The 25109-nt window shown below is 32.0% G+C and overlaps 2 protein-coding genes across 2 annotated transcripts; both read right to left on the bottom strand.

Annotated features, from left to right (window-relative positions):
* Positions 1–255: 255 nt before the first annotated feature.
* Positions 256–2764, bottom strand: LOC145305992 (uncharacterized). Its single transcript, XM_080147910.1, has 2 exons — positions 642–2764; positions 256–515 (listed from the first exon to the last, which is right to left on the bottom strand). The coding sequence occupies exons 1-2, from the start codon at positions 940–942 to the stop codon at positions 355–357; spliced, it is 462 nt and encodes a 153-aa protein (XP_080004036.1). The 5' UTR covers positions 943–2764; the 3' UTR covers positions 256–354.
* A 112-nt stretch (positions 2765–2876) lies between these two features.
* On the bottom strand, positions 2877–4413 carry LOC145305599 (uncharacterized). Its single transcript, XM_080147288.1, has 2 exons — positions 3684–4413; positions 2877–3465 (listed from the first exon to the last, which is right to left on the bottom strand). Exons 1-2 carry the CDS (start codon positions 3904–3906, stop codon positions 3368–3370), a joined length of 321 nt encoding a protein of 106 aa, XP_080003414.1. The 5' UTR covers positions 3907–4413; the 3' UTR covers positions 2877–3367.
* Between the last annotated feature and the right edge of the window lie 20696 nt (positions 4414–25109).

Here is a 25109-nt window from a genome sequence, read left to right as displayed (position 1 = left end):
TAAATTATAATTAACTTTTTTGGGTTTACCTTTCTGATCCTGCACGGATTTTTTTACCTTCTGAAGTAGTTGTTTGTTGTCAAACAACTCTAAGAACCGCTTTATCATGTTCATTCTGGAGCTCCATCTCATCTCCACGTATCTGGTAAGCATACGTTGTCCACTCTCTACCAAAATGCGACGCAGCTTCTTGTTATTCATAATTTTACTGACCAGCTTTGCCAGGTTAATTATGGTTCTGTTGTACCTCTTCCCTTTCTAAAAAATATAATATTTGTTAATTTTCACGTTTTTGTATAATTTATTATTTAACTTTTTAAGTTACTGTATAAGTTATTTAGTTGGTTCTATTAATCATTTAATTAATTTACTTACAACTTTGGCAGCCTGCTTCAACGCCAACTCCACTTGGTGGTTGAGGCAAACGCCTCCCACTATTAGTCCACATTTTTGCTCATCACATATCATTGTTTTCTGGATGTTCTCTTCCATTAGTTTCCCGAAATTTGTGATTGCTGAAAAGAAATAATTTAATAAATTAATATAATTTAGTTAAATGCATTTCGTGAAACTACCCCTGTAAATCATTAAATGTAATTCATTGAATTTTTTGGGAATGAATTTAATTTAACTTTACTTACCCTCTCTTTGTTGTGGATCTTTGATGGCGATGGACCTGTAGAAAATCGCACTTGATATGCCGCCATCGCCTTGTCTTGTTCCTGCCAGGGTTTCTTCACCTCCATCCTGACCCTCACCTTCGGCTTCTACAACACCATCCTCAACCTCATCTAAATCTTCTGCTTGTGCAACTCCTTTGTCAACCTCATCTATAACCATATCCAACGGGATTTCATCTTCACTATCAGCCTCAGGTGTGTCTTCCTTATCACTATCATCATCATCATCACTGACTTCCTCATCTTCATCCTCATGGTTCATGTAACTTGTATACTCTGTGGGGGTTTTCCCGTGCTCTTCATTGAGTATCTTGACGGACTAAAGAATGAAAAATAAATTAATGATTTACTTTCTAATGGTATTGTTTTAGAATATTAATTCTCGTATTCATTCAAATATTCATCTAAAAAAACTGGTTTTATCTTACAATTGTACATTTTACATCCGCGGAAAGCCATTTAAAATACGATGCGAGAAAAAACTATTAAATAGTTATGATTTTATAATTATAATTTATAATTTTTCATTACCTTTACACAGTTGGCAGCCGAGTCGGATGTGGAGCTGAGAAGTTGATAATGCTCAAGCCCAAACCTTTTCAACAGTTGTTCGAAATATTCGTAGATGCTGCGGCCGGAAGCATCGGGTTTAGGCATCTAAACATAAGTAATTAATCAAATTATCATTTAGGTATTTGTGGTCATTCTAAATTTCTAAGAATTAATTTTAAACTTATACCTGTTCACAGGCGAGTAACAATTCTTTGGGACCTTCTGCATCGGTATAGTTTGCAGTTACTGAAAAATTAGTAATTCTTTTATATTATTCATAATAGTTTACTTTACTTTATTTAATTCAGGTTATGTAGCTGCTGCAGTTGTAATTGCATTAATAAATAATAATAGTTTATTTATTTTATTTAGGTTACCTGCAATGAAGTCGGTGTGGTGAACATTGCCGAAGTCGAAGGAAAGGTGCAAACCTGCGGAAACAAAGATAATATTGATTATAATTATTTGTTATTTAAAATAATTAAATATTAACATTTTTTCCGCAGGTGTGCACCTTTCCTTCGATTTCGGCAATGTACACACCCGCGGAAGTAAAGATAATTTAAATTAAGTATTTGTTATTTCTTTCAGATTTTGAAATTATTTAGTAATGTTTTAGTTTATAAATTATAATACTTAATAGTTAATAGTTATTAATACCTTTATTTTCTAAAATCTTCTTGAAGGATTCCATGTAATACTTGTGCTGCCCCTGCAGCCAGTTATGAAGCTGTTTGCTGGTGGGTGCATCCTGCTTGTTGCCTTTCTCAAGTAAACCGACCTGCTTGGCGATGAGATGGTCAAAGGCATTGCCATCCTTATCCTTAAAGCGAATTTTTTAAAGTTAGTATGTTTTTCAACCTATTTTTAAAAAATACACTATTCTAACTGACATGAAGATATATTTCGATTTTAGCAATCATTTTCAATTCATTTTGTTTAAAAAAATATAGGTATGAGACATTAGATAACAGCAAATATGATCAAAAATATTAAACATACATTTACCTTAAAGCGAAGGAAACTTTCATTATTAACCAGTTTTCCTGTGATGTGGCGCAGCGCTTCTAGGGCAGTGGTGTATATTTTGACTTCATGGATAACTTCAGCATCTGCCTGGGCCTGTTGAAACTTCCTCTGAAAGCTGGCCAGGTTCACTCCCTTCCTATACTCTCGGTAAACATCTCTGTGGTCATTGATCCAGTGATGGCGAAACCTCCTAAACAGGTAAGCAATTAATATTATTTTTTTTAGCAAAGCTACTCTATAATTCACCTTGTCCGTCAGTATATATTTTTAATCAATGTTTATGAATACTTAATACCAGTGTTCTGGAGCGGGAGCCGGGAGCAGCAACATTTTTGGTGGAGCCGGATCCGGAGCCGTATTTTTTGTTAAAAACGGCTCCGGCTCCGGACTAGGTAAAAATGATTTTTTAAAGTAATATTATAATTTGGCAACGGTCTATTTCCATATAATAAACTGAAAAACTATTGTTACTTAACAAATAGACACACATCCTTCTACTTTTATATAGCTTTAATCAAATAAAAGCAAAATATTTTATATTATTTATCTTATTTTATCAAATTCAATAATGAAAAAAAATTAATATATTAATTTTAAGGTAGGAGCCGGAGCCGGAGCTGGAGCCGGAGCCGGGAGCCGTATTTCCAAATACGGCTCCCCGGAGCCGGAGCCGCATCAAAATTATACGGCTCCGGCACGTTGCGTTAATACATCATGTTATTTTATGTCAACTTAATATTATTACCTAAGAAGGTTAGTTTCTTGCAGTATAAATTTCTCTCTTGCTTTTGGATCTGTGGGGCATTCTTTCACGTGGTATGTGTCATCCCAGGTATTGAAGTGACAGTATTTGCACCCCCGCCCCCACGGGGTCTTATGCTTACCCTTTCCAGGGTAGTTGGGGATCATGTAAGCATGATCTTCAAGCACTTTAACCAAGTAGACATAAACCTGAAGTAATTTTAATTTTATTAAACATTTTATTTAATAATCTCACACCTGTAACTCTTTTTTTAGTTGTGTTCCTTTGTTGACTTTTAGTTTTGGTTTCAAAAAGTGTCACTTTTGCCCCCCCCCCCTCTACATTTTATTATTATTTTTAGTATTTATGTTTGTACCTTATCACCATTACTATATGTTATCCTCTTCCCATCAAGGCGGTCATAGAGCGAGTGTGTGTCACCTTGTACTGTATCCACGCAGTCTAGGTAATCAATAGAACAGTTAATTTAATATATAGGTAAAGTAAAACAAACTAGTATTCTAGAAATTTATGTATTTACGGTTGAGATTGTATGGTTATTAATTATAAATATAATATAATGTATTTTATTTAAGTACAGACAAATAGACATCCTGTCAATTAAATTTTTAATGTTACTACCTATGTTATTGATATTAATTATACTAATTTAAGCTTACCTTTGATGAACATATGTTCCGAACTGTCACTGTTCATCTTGGGTTTATTCTTGGATCCTGCTTTACGGCCACCTCTCCCTTTTGGCTTTTCTCCAGCTGGGGATGACTGTGCTGAAGAAGGTGTGTCTCCAGCTGGTGTTGTAGGTGTGGCTGCGGCTTTAGGTGTGGCTGTTGTACTTGTAGGTGATGGAGACGGCGGCGGCGTTACGTTGAGTGGGCGCATTGGTGATATATCTGGTGTTGTTTGTGAAGCTGGTTCTGGGCTTGCTGGTTTTGACCTTAAAATAATTAATTAATTAATTAATATTATTTTTCCCTTGCCCTCTGGACAAAATATAAAAATTATTTGGCTACTTGTTTTTTTTACCTCGATTGGGGAGAAGGTTTGGGGGGTGAAGTTGGTTTTTCAGGTTCTGGGCTTGCAGGTTTTGACCTTAAAAAAATAGCCTATTATTTTAATTATTAATTAATATTATTTTTCCCTTGCCCTCTGGACAAAATATAAAAATTATTTGGCTACTTGTTTTTTTTACCTCGATTGGGGAGAAGGTTTGGGGGGTGAAGTTGGTTTTTCAGGTTCTGGGCTTGCAGGTTTTGACCTTAAAAAAATAGCCTATTATTTTAATTATTAATTAATATTATTTTTCCCTTGCCCTCTGGACAAAATATAAAAATTATTTGGCTACTTGTTTTTTTTACCTCGATTGGGGAGAAGGTTTGGGGGGTGAAGTTGTTTTTTCAGGTTCTGGGCTTGCAGGTTTTGACCTTAAAAAAATAGCCTATTATTTTAATTATTAATTAATATTATTTTTCCCTTGCCCTCTGGACAAAATAAAAAAAAAAATTATTTGGCTACTTGTTTTTTTTACCTCGATTGGGGAGAAGACTCTTTTCTTCTTTTCTTCACCCTTGGAGGTGAACACAACTTTGTTATTATGCGCTTCCGTTGTGGATCAGCTATTTTTGACGCCACTGGAGTGCAACTGAAATTAAATAAATAAATAAATAAAGCATTTCAGTGTTTGTGTTTTGTTACAATTTTCTCTGGTTCTTTTTAGAACCCACCAAATTTACCAAATTTGGGATTATATTCTAAAAAAAAATGGCCTCTCTTGGTGTGTAGAGCACCGAGAGTTGCTGAACATGGAAGGAATTCGCCCCGGAGGATGGATTACTCAATGCGACCCAACCTAACCTGACCAAAAGTAAGTAAGGATATTTTTTTAACATTTACCTACCCTAAGATAAAAAGTTACTGTAAAAATACAAAGGAACCCACTACTTTTCATAATCCCCTTTATTATAATTTTATTAGGGGTATAAATATAAAATGAAAATATTATTATTACCTAATGGTATTAGGGTATAAATATAAAATGAAAATATTATTATTACCTAATGCTATCAATGGGGGTTATTTTTTTTGTGGGGGTCCCCAACCCCTCCTTTTCCTCCAACATTTCCGACACTGGAGTGCAACTGAAAATTAAATAAATAAATAACATTTACCTACCCTAAGATAAAAAGTTACTGTAAAAATACAAAGGAACCCACTACTTTTCATAATCCCATTTATTATAATTTTATTAGGGGTATGCATTTGAGCTTAATAGTAAATAAAAAGTAAAAATACGACGAAACCCACTAATTTTATAAGGGGTAGTTTCACGAAATGCATTTGAGCTTAATAAATAAAAAGTTACTGTAAAAATCCCATTTCTATAATTTTTTTAGCATGGGTAGATGCACTTCGTGAAACTACCCCTTTTAGTTTTTTTATAACATTATTAAATATAAAATGAAAATATTATTATTACCTAATGGTATCAATGGGGGTTATTTTTTTTTTGGGGGACCCCAAACCCTCCTTTTCCTCCAACATATCAAGTTCAACCTCATCCAAAAAATCGGATATGCTTGCATCGTCGATCTTACGTTCACGGAAACTACGCGTAACTGAAGAGTCAGGCATAGCTTGGACAACCTCACTGTCAATATTAATAACATCCGAAACATCGGACATGTTGTCATCATCGTCACCTATAACTTTATTAGAGTCAGGCTCAGCCATTCTCTAACGATGTTGTAACTGAACTAAAACTAAAATAAAAAGATTAATATTAATTATGACTTTATGACTTTAAGCCTAAGGTGGTGAAAATGGCCAGGTTACCGCTTACATTGGATGATTGGGGGAAGAAAAGGGTTAACAACTTAACAGTAACTCCACCCATAATTTTATTTTTTGGAATAGTAAGGGATAAAATAAACACACATAAAAGAAAGTGTGGGGGGGGGGGTATAATCCGTATCCAATTACTACGAGGGAAATCATGAGATGTGTTGGAAAATATTTATATGACATGTAAGACTAAGAATTCTCCTAATTTCCCCTTGAGGAGGGGGGAGGATTTGATGCTTAATCTGCAGAAGGGGTAATTTAACACTTAATTTACCCTCCGTAAAAGATTAAAGATTAAAAGATTAAAGATTATTTGAAACCTGCCCCACCCCCCTTTTTCAACACTTCTTATTTGAATATAATTATATGTAATCTTTTTTTCTCCACCCATCATAACGTAATGGTTAGGAGGAGGGGGGGGGGGGGGAAACAACAAGATTTAATTTGGATTTAATACAATGAAATTTTAGTAAATAAATTAGCCGTTAGAGGCTGAATATTTCAAATTGTTTTTCAATTTATACTTAAGTTTCATCATTCATTGGTAAGAAAAGTTAAAAATTATATTTCAAGTTTTAGAAACCTATTTTTAAGAAAAGTTACATTTGAGATGAATAGAATTAAAAAAGTATTCGGTAATGTAGACAAACAAAATTGCTTCAAAGTTACATATTGGAAGTTACATAACATTCAAGGATTTTCAGCATTATTGTCAGCTTGCTGTCTGTCACTTTATGAAGGCTTTTTGGCCAATTATAGAATAGATTGATGATAATGATATGATGAATATCTGTATCATTTCATATCTTTTAAAAACAAAGTTTTATACCAACGTTTTCTTTTTGGTTTGCTCAACAATTTTGGGGACTTGGGGAATTTTGGGACTTGGTTGCTTCATTAAGTTGAGTGTAAAAACCGTTTCAACTATTAATTGTTATTTACAAAAGGGGTAATTTTGTGCATCATCATTGGGAGTGTACATCAATTTATCGGCCATTATAATATAAGGTTATAATTTATAAAGGTGTCATATATATAAACCTTTCTTAAAAGTTAAAAAAACTCTCTCCCGTCACCCAGCATTAGTGGAAAATTTTTATAAAGGAAAATTTAAATAAATAAAGGGATTATTCTTTGTATTTTTTTTTGGGGGGGGGGGTTATAATAAAGGTGTCATATATATATTATGGAAAATTTTTATAAAGGAAAATTTAAATAAATAAAGGGATTATTCTTTGTATTTTTTTTTTGGGGGGGGGGGTTATATTCAAAATCTTCAACCCTTTCTTTTCATATAGCAACCCTTCTTAAATAGGGGAGGGGGGGGAGACTAGTGTAAAATAAACAGCCCATTGCCCTTCCCTTTTTTTTTGGGGGGGGGGACTATAAAGGTGTTACTTACATGTAAAACCCTTCCCCCACCCATATATGTTTGATGATATTGACCTCTAGGCTCTAAATGCGGATGCCACTTATTTTAAAGGGTATGTAAAGATAAAATTTTTTCATGCTATTAGACTATTAGTATTAACAAATTAAAAATCTTAACATTTTCTAAATAATAAATATCGAAGATTGATTTTACGGCATTAGGTTGGTTTATAAAGATAATTTACATTTTACATTTTACAAATTTGTAATTTAAAGTTAAATTGTAGGTTGGCGACGAACGAGAGATGGGCCAGCCAACTTCAAGTTACTTGGATACTAAGGGGAGAAGAAACGGCGGCGCAACCGCCGAAAACTGCCGAGAAAAGGCAAAATGAATTTCAGCGGCTTATCTGAAGGTAATGATGAAATTACATTTTTGCATACAACCCCTTTATTTTAATGGCTTTCTCTACCTTTTGAACGCCTTTCTCTTTCTTTTAAATGCGTAATTATTTTTTATATACGCATAAAATAAACTTATAAAGTTAATTATTTTTTAATATTTGATTTTGCAGTGTTTTTATACTTATATTGTGAACGTTTTGAAATTGAATTATATCTGCATTTGCATTATGAAAAATACTAATTATTATTATTTATTACCTTAATAATATATTTCAGTATAAATATCCGATTCCAAATATGAAATCTAGACCCAGCACGAAACGAAGGAGCCTGCGAATACTTGAACGACGTCAACGACTTGACCCAGGTATAATATATATTGAATTCTATTTATTTTTAGTTATTCCAAGTGTAATATAATGAATAAATAATCCTTATACTAAAGGATCTCGCTAACCGATGAACCGATCGGGTTCTCCTTTTTACCTTTTAATTTACCTTTTTAAAAGCGAAGCTTTTCTATAATTATGGTCGGTCCGTCCGATTTAGAAAGCGTAGCAACTCTATAATCATTACCAGAATGTCCGTACGTCCATTTTAAACATGTTGATTTTTCGTCCGAGATAGTTAGCTTTTATTCGTTAATTTAGGCATGTTAGAATTGTCCTATCGATTTCAAACAAAGTGTTAATGTCCGTTTGTCCTACCGTTTCAGTGCTTCGCTTTTATGGATGTTGTCATCGTTGTTTTAAGTATAGCTACTCTTTAGTTTAATTATATTACTGTAAAGTTTAAACTTTAAAGTTAAACTGTCCGTTTGTATAAACTATAGGACTAAGTTAATAAATTTATTTAGTGTATAAGATTTAATTCATTAAGGTGTGGCTGTTGTAATACTTTAACACTCCTGCGTTTGTCCACTCCGACGTTTGGGACTCCTGCGTTTGTCCACTCCGACGTTTGGGACTCCTGCGTTTGTCCACTCCGACGTTTGGGACTTTGAAATAATAAATAAGATTTAATTTATTAAGGTGTGGCTGTTCCTCCTGTTGCTGTTGATGATGGCCATGGACGAGATGATCGGGTTGTTCAACCAAGAGGACAAGGTATTATTTATAATCATATTTTTATTATTACCTATTCCAAGTCTTATATATCTTGTACATATTAACCTAACCTAACCTGTACAGAAATACTTAAAATTAATATTTTAATTTAACACTCCTGCGTTTGTCCACTCCGACGTTTGGGACTCCTGCGTTTGTCCAGTCCCCTTACTTTGAAATAATAAATAAGATTTAATTCATTAAGGTGTGGCTGCCGCTGTTCCTGTTGAACCCCAGCCTGATGGGCATCGTCGAGGCCATGGACGCCGTAATGTTCCAAGAGGACAAGGTATTATATATAATTGGGACTCCTGCGTTTGTCCAGTAACCTTACTTTGAAATAATAAATTCACCTTTTGGAATGAATTTAATCTGATTGCGTTGAGATATTTTATGATTTTGAAAAATTAACCATTTAAATTAATAGTAAATATCATACAGAATTGCTTACATGATTATTATAAAACAAGGATGAAAACATGCATAAAAGAGAAGCTCCAAAAAAATGCGTCAAAAAATCTAAGCTGGATCTTTAATTAAAATGTATTTTTTTTGGCTCTTTAATTAAAATGTATTTTTTTTGGCTTTTATGGAACTAATTGTAATCTACAGAAGGGAAAATCACTGGGGATGTACATCGATCTATCGACCACCCTCCTGAGAGATTTTAATTTTAATTTTGATTTAATTTATTAAGGTCATGCTCAACAGGTTGTCCAGCAGATGGGGAACAACAACAATGTTGGTGTTGCTCCGGCTCCCAATCAAGCACCACAGCCCCCGCCCCCCCCTCAACAACAGCCCCCCCCTCAACAGCCGGACCCCCCTCAACAGCCCCCCCCCCCAACAACCAGACCCCATTCCAAACCCCCCCCAACAGCCCCCCCCACAGCAAGAACCTCGTCGTGACCGTGTCGTACCGGCTATTTTCAATTTGACAATAGGTGCGCACGCCACAGTCAATATTAACAATAATCAATTTGAATTCTATTTAAATTAATATTTATAATTTTGTAATATTATTTCATAATAGAATTCAAATTGATTATTGTTAATTTTGTAATATATATTATTATTGATTTTATTGTTAATTAATTTTCGTAAATTTGCAGATTTTTTAAAGGGGTAGTTTCACGAAATGCATTTAAACTTAATTTAGTGAACCGCATATTTTATCCTGGTTAAATGGTTAAACTACATTTATATGGCATATATTTGAAAAAATTTCAATTTTCTACCACATAGTTTTTAAAATGTCAAGACTTGAAAATCGTCTTTTTAAATTGCATATATCACAAAAAAGACAATTTTCAGGTCTTGATATTTTAAAAACTACGTGGTAGAAAATTGAATTCATTTCAAATATATGCCATATAAATGTAGTTTACCCATTTAACCAGGATAAAATATGCGGTTCACTAAATTAAGTTCAAATGCATTTCGTGAAACTACCCCTTTTCTTTAGTTTTAATTTTTTCATTTTCATTTAATTTTTTTTTCAATTTCATTGTTTCATTTTCATTTTGTATTTCATTCATTTCATATTCATATTCGTGATATTGTAAAAATAAATGTGATAAGAAACTCGAAATAATACACTTTTTTATTCATTCTTATGGTCGGTCCGTCCGATTTAGAAAGCGTAGCAACTCTATAATCATTACCAGAATGTCCGTACGTCCATTTTAAACATGTTGATTTTTCGTCCGAGATAGTTAGCTTTTATTCGTTAACGATGCAAGAAATAGCTATTGATAATTTTAAATACGTGGAACGCTTACCTAACCTACCTAAGTATATCAAATAACTATATCAAAAAGTCTCTCATCCTTGGATACAAACGGCTGCGCCCCTAGCATTTAGAGGCTCTATATTCGAAGGGATATGAAAGGGCAGAAAAATAGCCTAAAACCATCTAAGGACCTATACGAAGCTGTACTGTAAAGGAGAACCATATAGGTTCAGTGGTTAGCGAGATCCTTAGCTACAGACAAACAGAGCTTACTTCTTTATAAGTTTATATTTTATAGGATAGATTCATACAATTATTAACCAAGTCTTTAATTTAATTTCATAAGATTAAAACCAGTTTTTTTAGCCCTGACGTGCCGTTTAACGATGCAAGAAATACTATAGCTATTGATAATTTTAAATTTATGTCTTCAAAGTTAAAATAAGTACACAAATAATCACGGCAGAAACATAAGTATTTCGTAAACATATATTAATTAACGACCTAACTAAACTTTAACTATATCAAATAACTATATCAAACGTCTCTCTAGCCTAAAACCATCTAAGGACCTATACGAAGCTGTACTGTAAAGGAGAACCATATAGGTTCAGTGGTTAGCGAGATCCTTAGCTACAGACAAACAGAGCTTACTTCTTTATATTATAGGATAGATTCATACAATTATTAACCAAGTCTCATCGCATTCGCAAGTCTTAGTAACAGACATTAAGAAATTCAAATTATAGAGCAGCATCGCAATTACAAATTAAATTAAATAAAAATAAGAAAATTATTTTTCATAGTTTTATTATTATAGCATATATATGTCAAGTTATTTATGTGGAATCTAACTAAATATTCACAGGAATACGATCTCAACTCAACGCAACATCAATCGATAATGATCACAGACTCATCAGAGTCATCACGGGTAGAGTTCGCGCTCGCGCCACCTTCGTGTTCCAGAACTTCCAGGATGGCGTCAATATCGTCATCATCGGAAGATGGATTTACATCGCCGGAGATATCGGGATATTCGTCTTCATCTGATGATAGATCTACTGTGCCATCTAAATTAATTGCACGGTCATAGACATCTAACGACTGGATAACGTCGTCACGGTAACCGTTGCATTTGGCTTCAAGTTGCTGCAGAACAAGTTCATTTTCTTCGCGTGTACGCTGAGAAGATGGAAGGGCTTGGTGAAGGAATTGGTATATACCAATTCCTTCACTAAATAGTCTGAGCGCCTCCATATTACGAACACTCTGAAACCCCAACCTGAAAAGCAGGTTACATATATCTTTAAAATATCTGTGTAGGACCTGATAATGGGCGAACCATCCAGGCATCAGGTCGGGGTATAAAGCCGGTTCTGGATCTGTGCAGGTAAGAGTACGGGGGAAGTAAGGAACCAAGTCATCCATCATCACGTTGCGCCTGCGGTCAACTCTGACTCTCTGTCCTTGTTCCGCCATAACGATAGCAAAAGTAAAACAATGCAACAAAATAAATACTAGAGAATGTAGAATGTAGATGATATGAATTTGTAGTACTGTAGTATATGTTCAAATGTTGTCACTTCAAAGGTCCTTAAGCAAATGAAATTTCAAGGAAATCATTAGTATACCCCCTACAAATTTTTCTTTGTTGTTGGTTTCCAAGAAATTATTAAGATTTATAATATTCTAGATATCTTCAAATATGAAGTGTTGGGAATGGGATGTGTGAAATATTTTTAACAAGGATGACAATATCCATTAAAGCAAAACATTAACATAAATGCATAAGTATAATCAAAATTATAAGTAAGTATTCTGTCTATAAATTATATAAATACTAACATACTGACGTCTATAACCAACACAAATTATAGAAAAGCTTCGCTAATTCCTAGTATTTTGAATTTTCCATAAGTTTTGTTTTGTTATTTCTTGGGGGGGGGGGGGAACATTAACATAAATGCATAAGTATAATTATAAGTAAGTATGCTGTCTATAAATTATATAAAATAGTAATACTAACTGACGTCTATAACCAACACAAATTATAGAAAAGCTTCGCTAATTCCTATTTTCCATATGTTTTGGGGGGGGGGGGGAGGGGTCAATATTTGTATCGTAACGGTCAACCTTCAAATAGGGGAGGGGTGAGACTACACTAGTATAATAAATTATAATCTTACCCACTCCCCAAGTTAAAAATTAATCGTGACCCCCCCCCCCCCTCATATATATAAACATAGTGAAAATGAAATTATAAGAATCCTTGTTACTCTATAATTAAGGTATGTCCATACGTCCCTCCGTCCGAGTCTTTTTACGGAAATACACTATATTGTTATATATAGAAAAAGATTGTTATAAATGTTTTATCACGTATTTTACAATTTTTTTGTCCATTTTCACCGCTCATTATGAATATGGGCGGAGTGGTAATGCGCGCTCCCCCCCCCCCAAAAAAAAGGGGGAAAAACATAAATATTAGGAGGGGATAGGACAGTGGACAATAATAATAATCTATATTCTATCTTTATATATTTAGAGGTGTAATTTGTAAAAATCTCAAAATTTTTAACATTTTCTCCATGTAACCCCCTAAAATTGGGGTTGGTGTTGTATGTAATAAATATTAGGAGGTAATAGGATATCTGTTTAGCTCCCCCCCCCCCCCCAAAAAAAAAAGGGGGAAAAACATAAATATTAGGAGGGGATAGGACAGTTGACAATAATAATAATCAAAATGCTGAACTGATAAGAAATAAACAATTTTAAGTTTAGGCAAATTTAGGATTATGTAATTGTAAATTCAATTGTTTAAGTTTTAACGTTTTTCTATTAGCTTAATGCTTCAAAAGACAACCATACATTGTTCCAAATGGTCTATTTATTATTCATAATTTTAGAGCTTCGCTACTTATGTATGTTTTATTAGGTAGACATGTAAGAATTCTCCTAATTTCCCCTTTGAGGAGGGGGGGAGGATTTGATGCTTAATCTTTCATGTCCCACGGTCCACGGATAAAAAACAAATATATAATATCGTAACCAACCTGGTAATGGTATGGTAATAATTGGGATGGGGGGGGGGGGGGAGAAACAAGATTAAATTTGGATTTAATACGATGAAATTATAGTAAATAAATTAGCCGTTAGAGGGTAAATATTTCAAATTGTTCTTAAATTTATACTTTCATCATTCATTGGTAAGAAAAGTTAAAAATTATATTTCAAGTTTTAGAAACCTATTTTTAAGAAAAGTTACATTTGAGACGAATTGATTTCACAAAGTATTCGGTAATGTAGAAAACAAACAAAATTGCTTCAAAGTTACATATTGAAAGTTGGAATATAGGAATCTTCAGTGATACTATATTCTCTTTATAACACTTTATGAAGGCTTTTTGGCCAATTATATTATAGATTGATGATAATATCTGATAATATCATTTCATATGTTTTAAGTTTTAAAAACATTCATTCGCAAGGAAGGGAAATTGAAATTTTTTTAAAAAGGGTCAACTAAATAACATGACACGGATATGAAGCAAAATTGTAAGTGAATTAGTTGGAAGACTCTAATTGCAATAAAACCTACTCTTTTTGAATAAAACAAATATACAAAGTTTTTACTTTTTAATTCGTTCGTTCTTTAAGACAGATAGCTATTTCTTTCATAGTTAAACGGCTCCTCGGGGCTAAAAAAACTGGTTTTAATAATCAAACGATTGTACATTTCTGTTCTGTCTATATATCATAGTTATCATTGAAAACCAAAGAATAAAATAATAGGATTTATATTCATTTCTTTTTTTCATGGCTTGGGGGAGGGGGGAGGCGAGGGGTTATTAATTTATTTAAGAGAAACAACAAAATTTCATGTCCCACGGTCCACGGATAAAAAAATATATTTGATTTGCAATAAAAACTACTCTTTCTATGTAAAACAAATATACAAAGTTTTTACTTTTTAATTCGTTCGTTCTTTAAGACAGATAGCTATTTCTTTCATAGTTAAACGGCTCCTCGGGGCTAAAAAAACTGGTTTTAATAATCAAACGATTGTACATTTCTGTTCTGTCTATATATCATAGTTATCATTGAAAACCAAAGAATAAAATAATAGGATGTCTGTTAATCTCCACGGATAAAAAACAAATGAAAAAAATTATATTTGATTTGCAATAAAAACTACTCTTTTTCTGTTCTGTCTACTCTATATATGTCATAGTTATCATTGAAAACCAAAAAATAAAATAATAGGATGTCTGTTAATATCTCTCTACCAAGGATCTCAAATTGAAATCTGAATCTATTTATATTCATTTCTTTTTTTCATGGCTTGGGGGAGGGGGGAGGCGAGGGGTTATTAATTTATTTAAGAGAAACAACGAAATTTCATGTCCCACGGTCCACGGATAAAAAAATATATTTGATTTGCAATAAAAACTACTCTTTCTATGTAAAACAAATATACAAAGTTTTTACTTTTTAATTCGTTCGTTCTTTAAGACAGATAGCTATTTCTTTCATAGTTAAACGGCTCCTCGGGGCTAAAAAATCTGGTTTTAATAATTAAGTTAAAATTAAAACTATAGAAACTATTTTTTGAAGCGAAGCTATTTCTGATTTATTTACATAAAAACTGATTTATTTAAATAAAGCGGAAAGCTGTCTATAATACGATGCGATAAATCTCTATCTTTTCTCTTTTTTACCAGAATCATTTTTAAACTTTTAAATTAAATCTAAAAGCTATCCACCAATATAAAAAGTGTATATAATAAGCAGCCGGTTAGTTTAGGCCGTAAATCCAATAATGCGATATAATTATCCGAAGTTCCTAATCCAAACACAAGTATTAACTGATTTTTTTTTGACATGCAACTCTATAATTAAATTAATCGTTACCAGAATCGTTTTGAAAGTGTTAGTGTCTAATAAAATTAAATCTAAAGACTATCCACCAAAAATGAATATAAAAAGTGTATTATTTTGAGTTTCTATCACATTTATTTTTTACAATATCCACAAAAGTTATTTTTATAATATTTACAATTCAATTTCAATATAGTTATTTAAGTTTCTATTTACAATACATACAAAACAAATAGTTAAATAATTAGTTAATATTAGATGAATATATGATGGCGATGGTGAACAGGTAATAATAGATGGCAATGGATTATTAATATATATACAGGTAACAGATGGCGATGGTGAACAGGTAACTGATTATGGTATATACAATGATGATGACAAGTTGATTAATGATGGTTAATTATGATAGTGCTGGTGAATGTGAATATTTATCTGGTTCTGTTGGCCAGGATGCTCAGGAACAGGAATAGGGACTCTTACACCATTAATAATATAATTATAATAATTATTATTATTAATGGTGAAACTATTGTTGACCCTATTCCCCACTCCAGGGGGGCCATCGGCGCCCCTAGGGCCCCTGGGACCTTGAGGACCTTGAGGTCCTTGAGGACCTTGAGGACCTTGAGGACCAGGAGCAGGACCAGGAGCAGGACCAGGAGCAGGAGCACCAGGAGCAGGAGCACCAGGGGCAGGCTGGTCAACTGGCGGCGGTGGTACTACACCAGCAGGTCCAACTCCAGGAGCATTAAAAACCTGATCACCAATGATGATCAGGTTTTGCCCTATATTTCCCGCCTGCCGTGGTGCACCACGTACATGGGCGCGCTGGACAGGGGCACGCTGGGGCTGGACAGGGGCACGCTGGACACGGGCACGCTGGACACGGGCAGGCTGGACAGCCGGTTCAAGGGCCGCAACCCCCGCACGTACCATACTCCTGGTTACTGAAGGCATTATTAACAGCAGAATCAGAATCAGATAATAATAATTGATGATAAATATGATGGCGATGGTGAACAGGACGATGGCGATGGTGAACAGGACGATGGCGATGGAATATGATGATAAGAATAAGATGATACTGATAGGGATGACTGTGGAAAACTGTATAAGATGACTGGTGTTGTTGACTTGTTGACCTTGGTCTTGAATGCTTCGTATATTTTATTAAACTAAGTTGTATTTGAACGGAACTCAGATATTTATACTAAATCTCCGCCCCCTTTGGCCTTTTCTTCCGGTCATCATACGACGTATTTGCGATGGTTTTAACGTGGTTTTAAGATTTTAAGTACTTTCCGGTCATACACTTAAAGCTTAAATAAGTCTTTACTATATTTTTGATAACTCTTACTCTTAGTAGAAATTATAATTGTACATACATCCTATATCCGTAAAATTGTGTTTAATACTATTTTAATATAATCTTGAAAAAATAATATTTGAAATAGAAATCATTTAAATTTATGAGAAAGAAAAATCTGTAAGAAATCGTTTTTACTTTCCGGTCATACACTGGGATTAATAAGTCTTGTCTTTACTATATTTGATAACTCTTACTCTTAGTAGAAATTATAATTGTACATACATACATCCTATATCCGTAAAATTGTGTTTAAATACTATTTTAATATAATCTTGAAAAAATAATATTTGAAATAGAAATCATTTAAATTTATGAGAAAGAAAAATCTGTAAGAAATCGTTTTTACTTTCCGGTCATACACATATTATAAATGCAGGTGTTAAATTAAAACCTTATAAAAAGAGGGGAGAATTTCATTAGATTGGTTTAGCCTGGTAGTAATGGTTAGTTAGAAGGAGGGGTGGGGGAGGGAGATAAACAACAAGATTTAATTTCTCACGGAAATACATTTTGATTTTTGTCTGTCTATCTTTTATGTTGCTTCAGAAAATAGATATTTATCGCATCGTATTATAGACATATTATAGACATTTTCGTTTTTATTTATGTAAATAAATCAGAAATAGCTTCGCTTCAAAAGTTAGTTTCTATAGTTTTACTTTTAACATATTATAGACATTTTCGTTTTTATTTATGTAAATAAATCAGAAATAGCTTCGCTTCAAAAGTTAGTTTCTATAGTTTTACTTTTAACATATTATAGACATTTTCGTTTTTATTTATGTAAATAAATCAGAAATAGCTTCGCTTCAAAAAATAGGTTCTATAGTACTTTTACTTTTAACATATTATAGACATTTTCCGTGGATTTTAATTTTTAAAATATATCTTTAGTTTTTTTTTCACAAAGCCGTAATTTGTCGATATAAGTCGATTTAATTTTTTTTATTAAAAAAAATAGATATCATTCTAGAAATCTACATACAAAGAAATAAAAACTTGACTTAAGTACTCGTTTTTATGGTAAATAAAAATATCGTCTGTACTTTCCTAGGAGTTTTATGAAGGCTTTTTGACCAATTATACAAAGATATGATGATAGTAACCAAATTTAGATAATCACTTTAATAATTTTAGTTCTTTCTTTTTGTCTGTCTATCTTTTATTAAATACAAATCGTAAAATTCGGAATAACTATATACGGTTTTTTTGGACTTCAGTTGAAAGAAATCGTTTTTAATTTCCGGTCATATGCTTATAATACGATGTGATAATTTGATAAATATCTATTTTTTGAATTAAATTTATCGCCTGGACAGACATACTTACAAAGCTATGTTCATATATATTTAAGATTTTAGATTAGTTTGTTTCCCTTCAGTATTTTTTTTGTTTTGGAGCGAAGCTATTTCATAATTAAGTTTTTTTAAATTTTTATAGACATTTTTCCGTGCATTTTAAATTTGTTTCAATTTTCCCATAATTACTAAAATAAAAGAATAATGTCAGTTGTCTATAATATGATAGGATAAATATCTATTCCAATATGGCTTCTAAATTACATATACGGCACAATGCGATAAATATCTATTTCAAACCGTTGGGTCAGTAATTATATAGAAATAAAAACTTGACTTAAAAGTACTCGTTTTTATGGTAAATAAAATTAACATATCTTCGCTTAATCGCTGTACAATATTTTTTTTTTTTGGGGGGGGGGGCGGGGAGGAAAAATTTATGTCACCTGATTAAGGAAGGGAAACTGGAAGGGTCAACTTAACTGAACTCACATGAGAAATATGAGATCTTCATACAGAACAATAATTTTCTATAATTAGGGTCAGTTTGTCCGTCGACTATTTGTCGACTATTCTGAACTATTTAAGTGTTATTATCCGTTTGTTATACAGTTTCAGAAATCGTTTTAATCTTACAGAACAATAGCTTTTTTATAATTAGGGCTGGTCAATCCGTAAGAAAGCGGATAGCTTTTTTCATTTCTGGTAATGTAGGCATTTGCTTCCTGTATCCGTTTGTCATAAAGTTTCAGTACTAGTTTTTATGGATGTTTTAATCCTTGTTAATATTCCCCAATATACAAGGTATATTGATAAAACTAGGGTCAACTTAGTCACGTGAACAAGGACAATATACATTTTAACCCCCCCCCCCCTTTCATATTCATATTTGACTTGCAACTTTGGATGGAAATATAAATAGGATTTAACTTTCACTGAGGGAATTTAGCAATATTTGGCACCAATTTTAATATTTTGAAGCCGTAAATTAGTTTTTGAAACTAACGATATGACTGAAATTATTATCGATTCAGCGTTTTTTTTTTTTGGGGGGGGGGGGAACATTTATGACCGCATAAAGCTAAGGGTCAACTCATGATACAGGAAATATGAGACCTTAGAGAACAAGGACAAAACGTTACAATTTACAAAACTAACTCCAATCCAAATAAAATAAAAATATTTATTTTCATTTTATTTAAGTCAACATAGTTTATTTATTTATTTAGATTATTTATTTCATTAAAGTAAAAAAAAGTTATGATTATTGTTTTGTTAGTATGTTAGGTTAAATAATAAATTAGTACATATTACTTGAGTTAGAATGATTAATACATTATTTAATGGTTATTGGTGGTTTATTTTTTAACTTTTCTTTCACTTTATGATATTAGCAAGTTTGATATATGGTTGAGTTGAAATGTAGAAGACAGTAAGCAGGGTGGAGGGTTGGAGAATGTAGGGTGTTGGAACTTTGGAAGGTGGATTATTATAGAGTAGATACGCTGAAAGCCTGAAACAAAAAATCTTAAGTCTTAACAGCTATGTGAGGGAGAGGGGGGGGGGTGGTAATTTATCTATCCTTTACAACCCTCTCACATACTCACACGACAATACAAATACACATAATAAATACTAGGATATGACAATGAAAGAAAAATCGAGATTTTTGGAATAAAGAAAGGGGAGAATAAATTATTTAAAAGTCTTATCTATTATACAAATTTTATATCTAAGTTTTCATATTTATTGAATTGTTTACAAGTAAAACTGATATGGTTCTGATATCGCAAAAACCAATCAACCAATATTATTTTTTTATAATTCATTCTAAAAAAATAAAAAAAACTCATCAATATTTAATTTTTAAAGTTTTCATATTTATTGAATTGTTTAAAAGTAAAACTGATATGGTTCTGAGTTCTGATATCGCAAAAACCAATCAACCAATATTATTTTTTTTATAATTCATTCTATAAAAATAAAAAACTCATCAATATTTAATTTTTAAAAAAAAATTGTATAAAAAGTAAAAAAAAACACTGAGAAAATATTAGGTGTAGAGGTTCCGTGTTCTTTCTAGACAGCCATATTGGCTATTTTTCCAAATTTTGACGGAACGAAAAAATTTATTGGAAAATATCAGTAAATATTAACTTTCAGGATCGTAAAAATTTAGAAAAGATTTTAATATTTATGTTTCATGTCCAAATTCAACCCTTTCCCTAATTATTATAAACGACTTTGGACAGTTCGAAAATAGGGGGAATATTTGAGAAATATTGACCCGTGAGTTTCAAATTTCCATCGTCAAAGATATATTGGATTGATTTCAAGTAGACATATGTCTGGAACTTTCTAAACAGACAATCCATATTATGGAATCTATTGATTTGCATGCACACAAGCAGTTTTGAAGAGTGGCTGAGCCCTGGTGCTCTTCTTCCCCATTATAAAATCGTTGCCTCTTTTTTTTAGATTTAATCAATACCTTAATTACATTAATAATTACATAAAAACTAAATTATTTTTCTAGAAATATCAAAGTAGAAAAAATTATGTGGCTTCTTTGGGTCATAAGGTAAAAAAATTATAATAGTTATTTCTTGCATTGCATTATAAAAAGCTTTACCCAGATATAAAATGTGCAATTATGAAATTAAAACCAGATTTTTTGAGCACAGGAAGAGGATTCAAAACTATTCTGTCAATATAAATAACATGACAAAATTGTAATTTCAGCCCTCTTCTTCCCTAATATGAACAGTAAGATATATAAGTTTTCCGGAATTTTAAAGTTAGGGGGAGATTTGAAATCTGCATCAAATTTTGAGGATTTTTTTATAAAATTCGTTTTTTCTATAATTCTTTATCTAAAAGCGGAAATGCAATTTAAGTTAATTAATTTTGGCATCTGTGATTGGTGGATTTAAAAAATCTGCGCTCTGATTGGATGGCGTACATCATTCAACCAATTAGAGCGCAGGTAGTTTAAAATCCAACTATCCTATTGGTCAAAATGAATTAACTTAAAATGCATTTCCGCTTTTAGATAAAGAATTATACAAAAAACGAATTTTATAAAAAAAATCCTTAAAATTTGATGCAGATTTCAAATCTCCCCCTAACATTAAAATTCCGGAAAACTTATATATCTTAATGAACAGTATATTTGGAATATCCATACCAACATGATCAATATTACAAAAATAACTATTTCATTCTTTATTATGCCTAATTTGGTATTTTTTTTCTTTGCAAATATCTTGTTATGTGAACCATATCAAAAAGTAAATGGAGAAAGTCGCTCAAAAAAGACACATGAAGTCATAAAAATGAGTGATTATCCATTTTTTTCCCTCCTTCTCCTGTCATCGCCCCCATTTTTATGACGTCACATTGGGCGACTTTCCCATTTACTATTGAAAATGAAAAATGAAAATGTTTTTAGGTTAACCATAATGAAAATGCTAATGCTGTTTATGAATCCTGTGTGCATCCAAGGTAAAAACAATAATATAATAAAAAGGAAAATAAGGAAGGTATTTTTTCTTATGCCTAGCCAATGCAGGAGGCTCTATCACTGCACTGTCCTAACCCTGCGGTGTCCTAACTGCTGTTCTACCCATTATTCAATATAACCTAAACTAACCTGACCTAAAGTTATAAAAAAAATGCGCAAACTAACCCTTCGCAACTTGCTACTAATTTATTTTAAAAATAAGGGAACTTAGGGTAATTTGTGCTCCAAAATGCACTATGGGATATAACGATAATTTTCTTAAATGTTTTCTCCACTAAATGATGTTAGAATTTGTAAAATTGTATCTACTAACAAGCCCTTTTGTAATTGTTGAACATTTTCTTTAATTATTTTCTCAACTACATGATGAAATTGTAAGATTATGTGTAATAAAAGTTGTCCCAAATATAGGTATTAAATTAAATTTGTTGTTCTAGGTTTGGTGATAAAACTTGTGTAGTTGCTAACAGAGATATTGTACCTGGAGAGGAAATATTTGTCAACTATGGCAAAAGAAACTTCATATATATATTTTAAAAACTATAGCTATCATGTCAAAGATGATGAATACTACAATAATTTTTTAAAATAAATAAATTTTGTATTGATAAATGCTGTATAATAAATATATAAAGGCCAGGATAATTATGATCAAAAGTAGTAAAGCAACAATTAACTGAAAAACGAATAAATTGTAATGCAGTTGAATGAATTCCAGGAGAAGCTACATTGTAAAGAAGAAACATATCAGTTCAGCGGTTAGCGAGGTCCTTTAGTACAGACAGACATTTAAAAGTCAAAGAGCAATTTTATCTATTTTATTCAACACAAATAAATTTATTGAAAATTAATAGATAGCTAGATTATGCTGGCATTTAAATGTTGATGAGAATTTAAATGTGCGAATTGTATTTTACCAAATCACATACAGCAGACACAAATTGAAGAAAACCATTAGCACAAAAATTATTATGAAATTGAAAGGCAATAAAATTTGCATCAATTCCTAAAATAGTTGGGACAAAGGTTCATGTATAAAATTTCTCTTTGACCTCTAATTCATAAAAAAATGTAATTGTAAAAGTAAGACTTTTAAAATTAGGGTCTGTACATCCATAAAAAACAGTCAGCTATTTTTGTTAATTTAGGCATGTTAGAATTGTCCTATTGATTTTAAACTTTGGACGATGAGGGAAATCACTAAATAATAATATTTATGTATTCCAAGGCTTATAAATATACTAAAGGTCGTCGTCTTTAGATTTAGCTTTGATTTCCTTTTATCTAAAGTTAATTGACATTTTCAGCATGGTCTTGATTAAGTGAATAGGTTTTTTTAAAAGTAAAACATCCCAATTTGAACAATGATAGCAAATAACAAGTATAGCTCTTTCTTACAATTTTAATTACATCTAAAATTTTGTTGATTTGTTAATTTTAATTTAGTAGAGTAGGAAACTCTAAGTAACCCCCCCCCCAAAAAAAAATAATAAATAATGGTTGGTTGTCCGATTCCCCCCTTCCGCAAAAACTTTTTACTTTTTCTACTTAAAACTAAAATAAAAAGTGTGGGGGGGGGGTGAATTTTACCCTTCCCACCTCATATGCACCTTATAGATGAACCGATAACGTTATCATTTACAATGTAGCTTCTCATATGTCCGAAGAATGTTTATAACTATTCTTAGGGAGGGTACCACCACCATCATAAGAAGAATCACCCCTAGAAAAAAATTACAAAAAAAATTATTTTACCTTTCCTTTTAAAAACTACAACTAAAAATGGGGAGGGGGATGACTTCTACTAACTAAAACAAAACTTACCTAATGTGACAGACAAACAAAAAACTACCCTTTCCCCTCCCTTAATTTGAATTCATCTTAAAATAATGGAATGGTGGTGTATTAGTGCTCAAAAGGTTACTTTGTGTGAAAATGCTGATCAATGTTTTGTTAATGTCAAGAATACAATAATTTTTTTTGTAGTGAAAGGTTGCGTGATTTTATATCCAAAATATTCTACTTTTAAAATAAAAAATATTTTCTAATATATTTCTCTAATTGTTTCACTAAAATTAAGTTTATTTTACACATATTGCAATTGCTTTTTTAACAAAACTAGCAAAAAGCCTCTAGCGACAATATGCCAGTGAAGTCGTCTAGCAGCACTTGAAAAATTTTTTGGCAGTGGACATACATAAGTCAATAAATGTGTCAGGAAAATACGCAAGATCTTTTTTGCCAAATAAGATCACAAATGCTGAGCTTTTAGAGTGTAGTGATACCGGAAACAAATAATGATTGCCTGGAAATACTACAGTACTGCCATTACAACGCAAGTTAAACTGATTTTTTAATATGATTTTGACTATAAAAATGGGTATTTTTATTGTAACAAGGGTGACAACTGAAACGGTAGGACAATCGGACATTAACACTTGTATAGTGTCAGAACTGAATAATCAATATAAAGGGAAAGAAGGTTGCGGGTAAAATCCGTAAAAGTGTGTGTTTTAAGGCTTAAAAATAGTAGTAGAACGTTAAATTCACTAAATATGTGTATTTCTTATTGAAAAGAACTATAGACAAATTTTTGTTTAAAAAAGTTAACATAAATTTTTATCATTCACTACTGTTTTTAACTTGAAACACACAACCTTTACGGATTTTACCCCAACCTACCTTGTAAATTGTAAGTAAATTTGTTGAAAAACAATTTGATACAGGATAATGTTTATGGACATACTCACATTTTTAGGACTTGATTATAGAGTTGTTTCGCTTATAATATTGTACTTTGTTGTCCCAGTAATCAATATACCAAAAATCAGATCAATCGGATAATTAGATCACATAAAAATTTGTTGTTAAAAAAGTAGAAAAATCAACATGTTTAAAATGGACGTACGGACATTTTGGCAATGATTATAGAGTTGCTTCGCTTTCTAAATCTTACCTAACTACTACAGGAATCACCATGCAAAGTTTGAAATTGATAGGACAATTCTAACAGGCCTAAATTAACGAAAAAAGCTACCCGTCTCGGACGGACGGACCTACCCTAATTATAGAAAAGCTTCGCTTTTAAAAAAATACAATTGGTTACTGGCAAGCAAAATTTATTACGAAAATAAGTTTATAATACTTTGTTTCTAGGTTTTTGTTATTAAAGCTGAAGGCTAGGGGTATTGGGTCTACTTGTGTCAGTCTTTCAGCAGTTAGATCGGTGTATTTCTTGCAGGCTTCCTTTAAACAGAATACTGTATTTTGCAATAAATTTAAATACAATTTTGTTTATACATTTAAAATAAGATTCTACTCATTAAGTTTTGCAACTCTACAATGCAAGTGTTCAGTTCATATTTGTTTGGTCTACCTTTTGAAATCAGAACTTTAAACTATTCATGATAGTAGAAGCTGAATTTCTACCTTAATTTCTGACGGACAGACATCTCTTTATAAGCAGACTATTTTACCTTAATGAGCATAATACGCATTCATAAATAAATGCGTACATAGTGAAGAAAACCTCAGGGATCTGAAGGGATAAGACAAT

The sequence above is a fragment of the Acartia tonsa genome, chromosome 14 (assembly GCF_053477335.1).
Source record: "Acartia tonsa isolate MP-2025a chromosome 14, ASM5347733v1, whole genome shotgun sequence".
NCBI classification, from domain to species: Eukaryota; Metazoa; Arthropoda; class Copepoda; order Calanoida; family Acartiidae; genus Acartia; species Acartia tonsa.
Note: the sequence above shows the minus strand (reverse complement) of the source record. Positions and strands in the feature narration are given on the sequence as shown.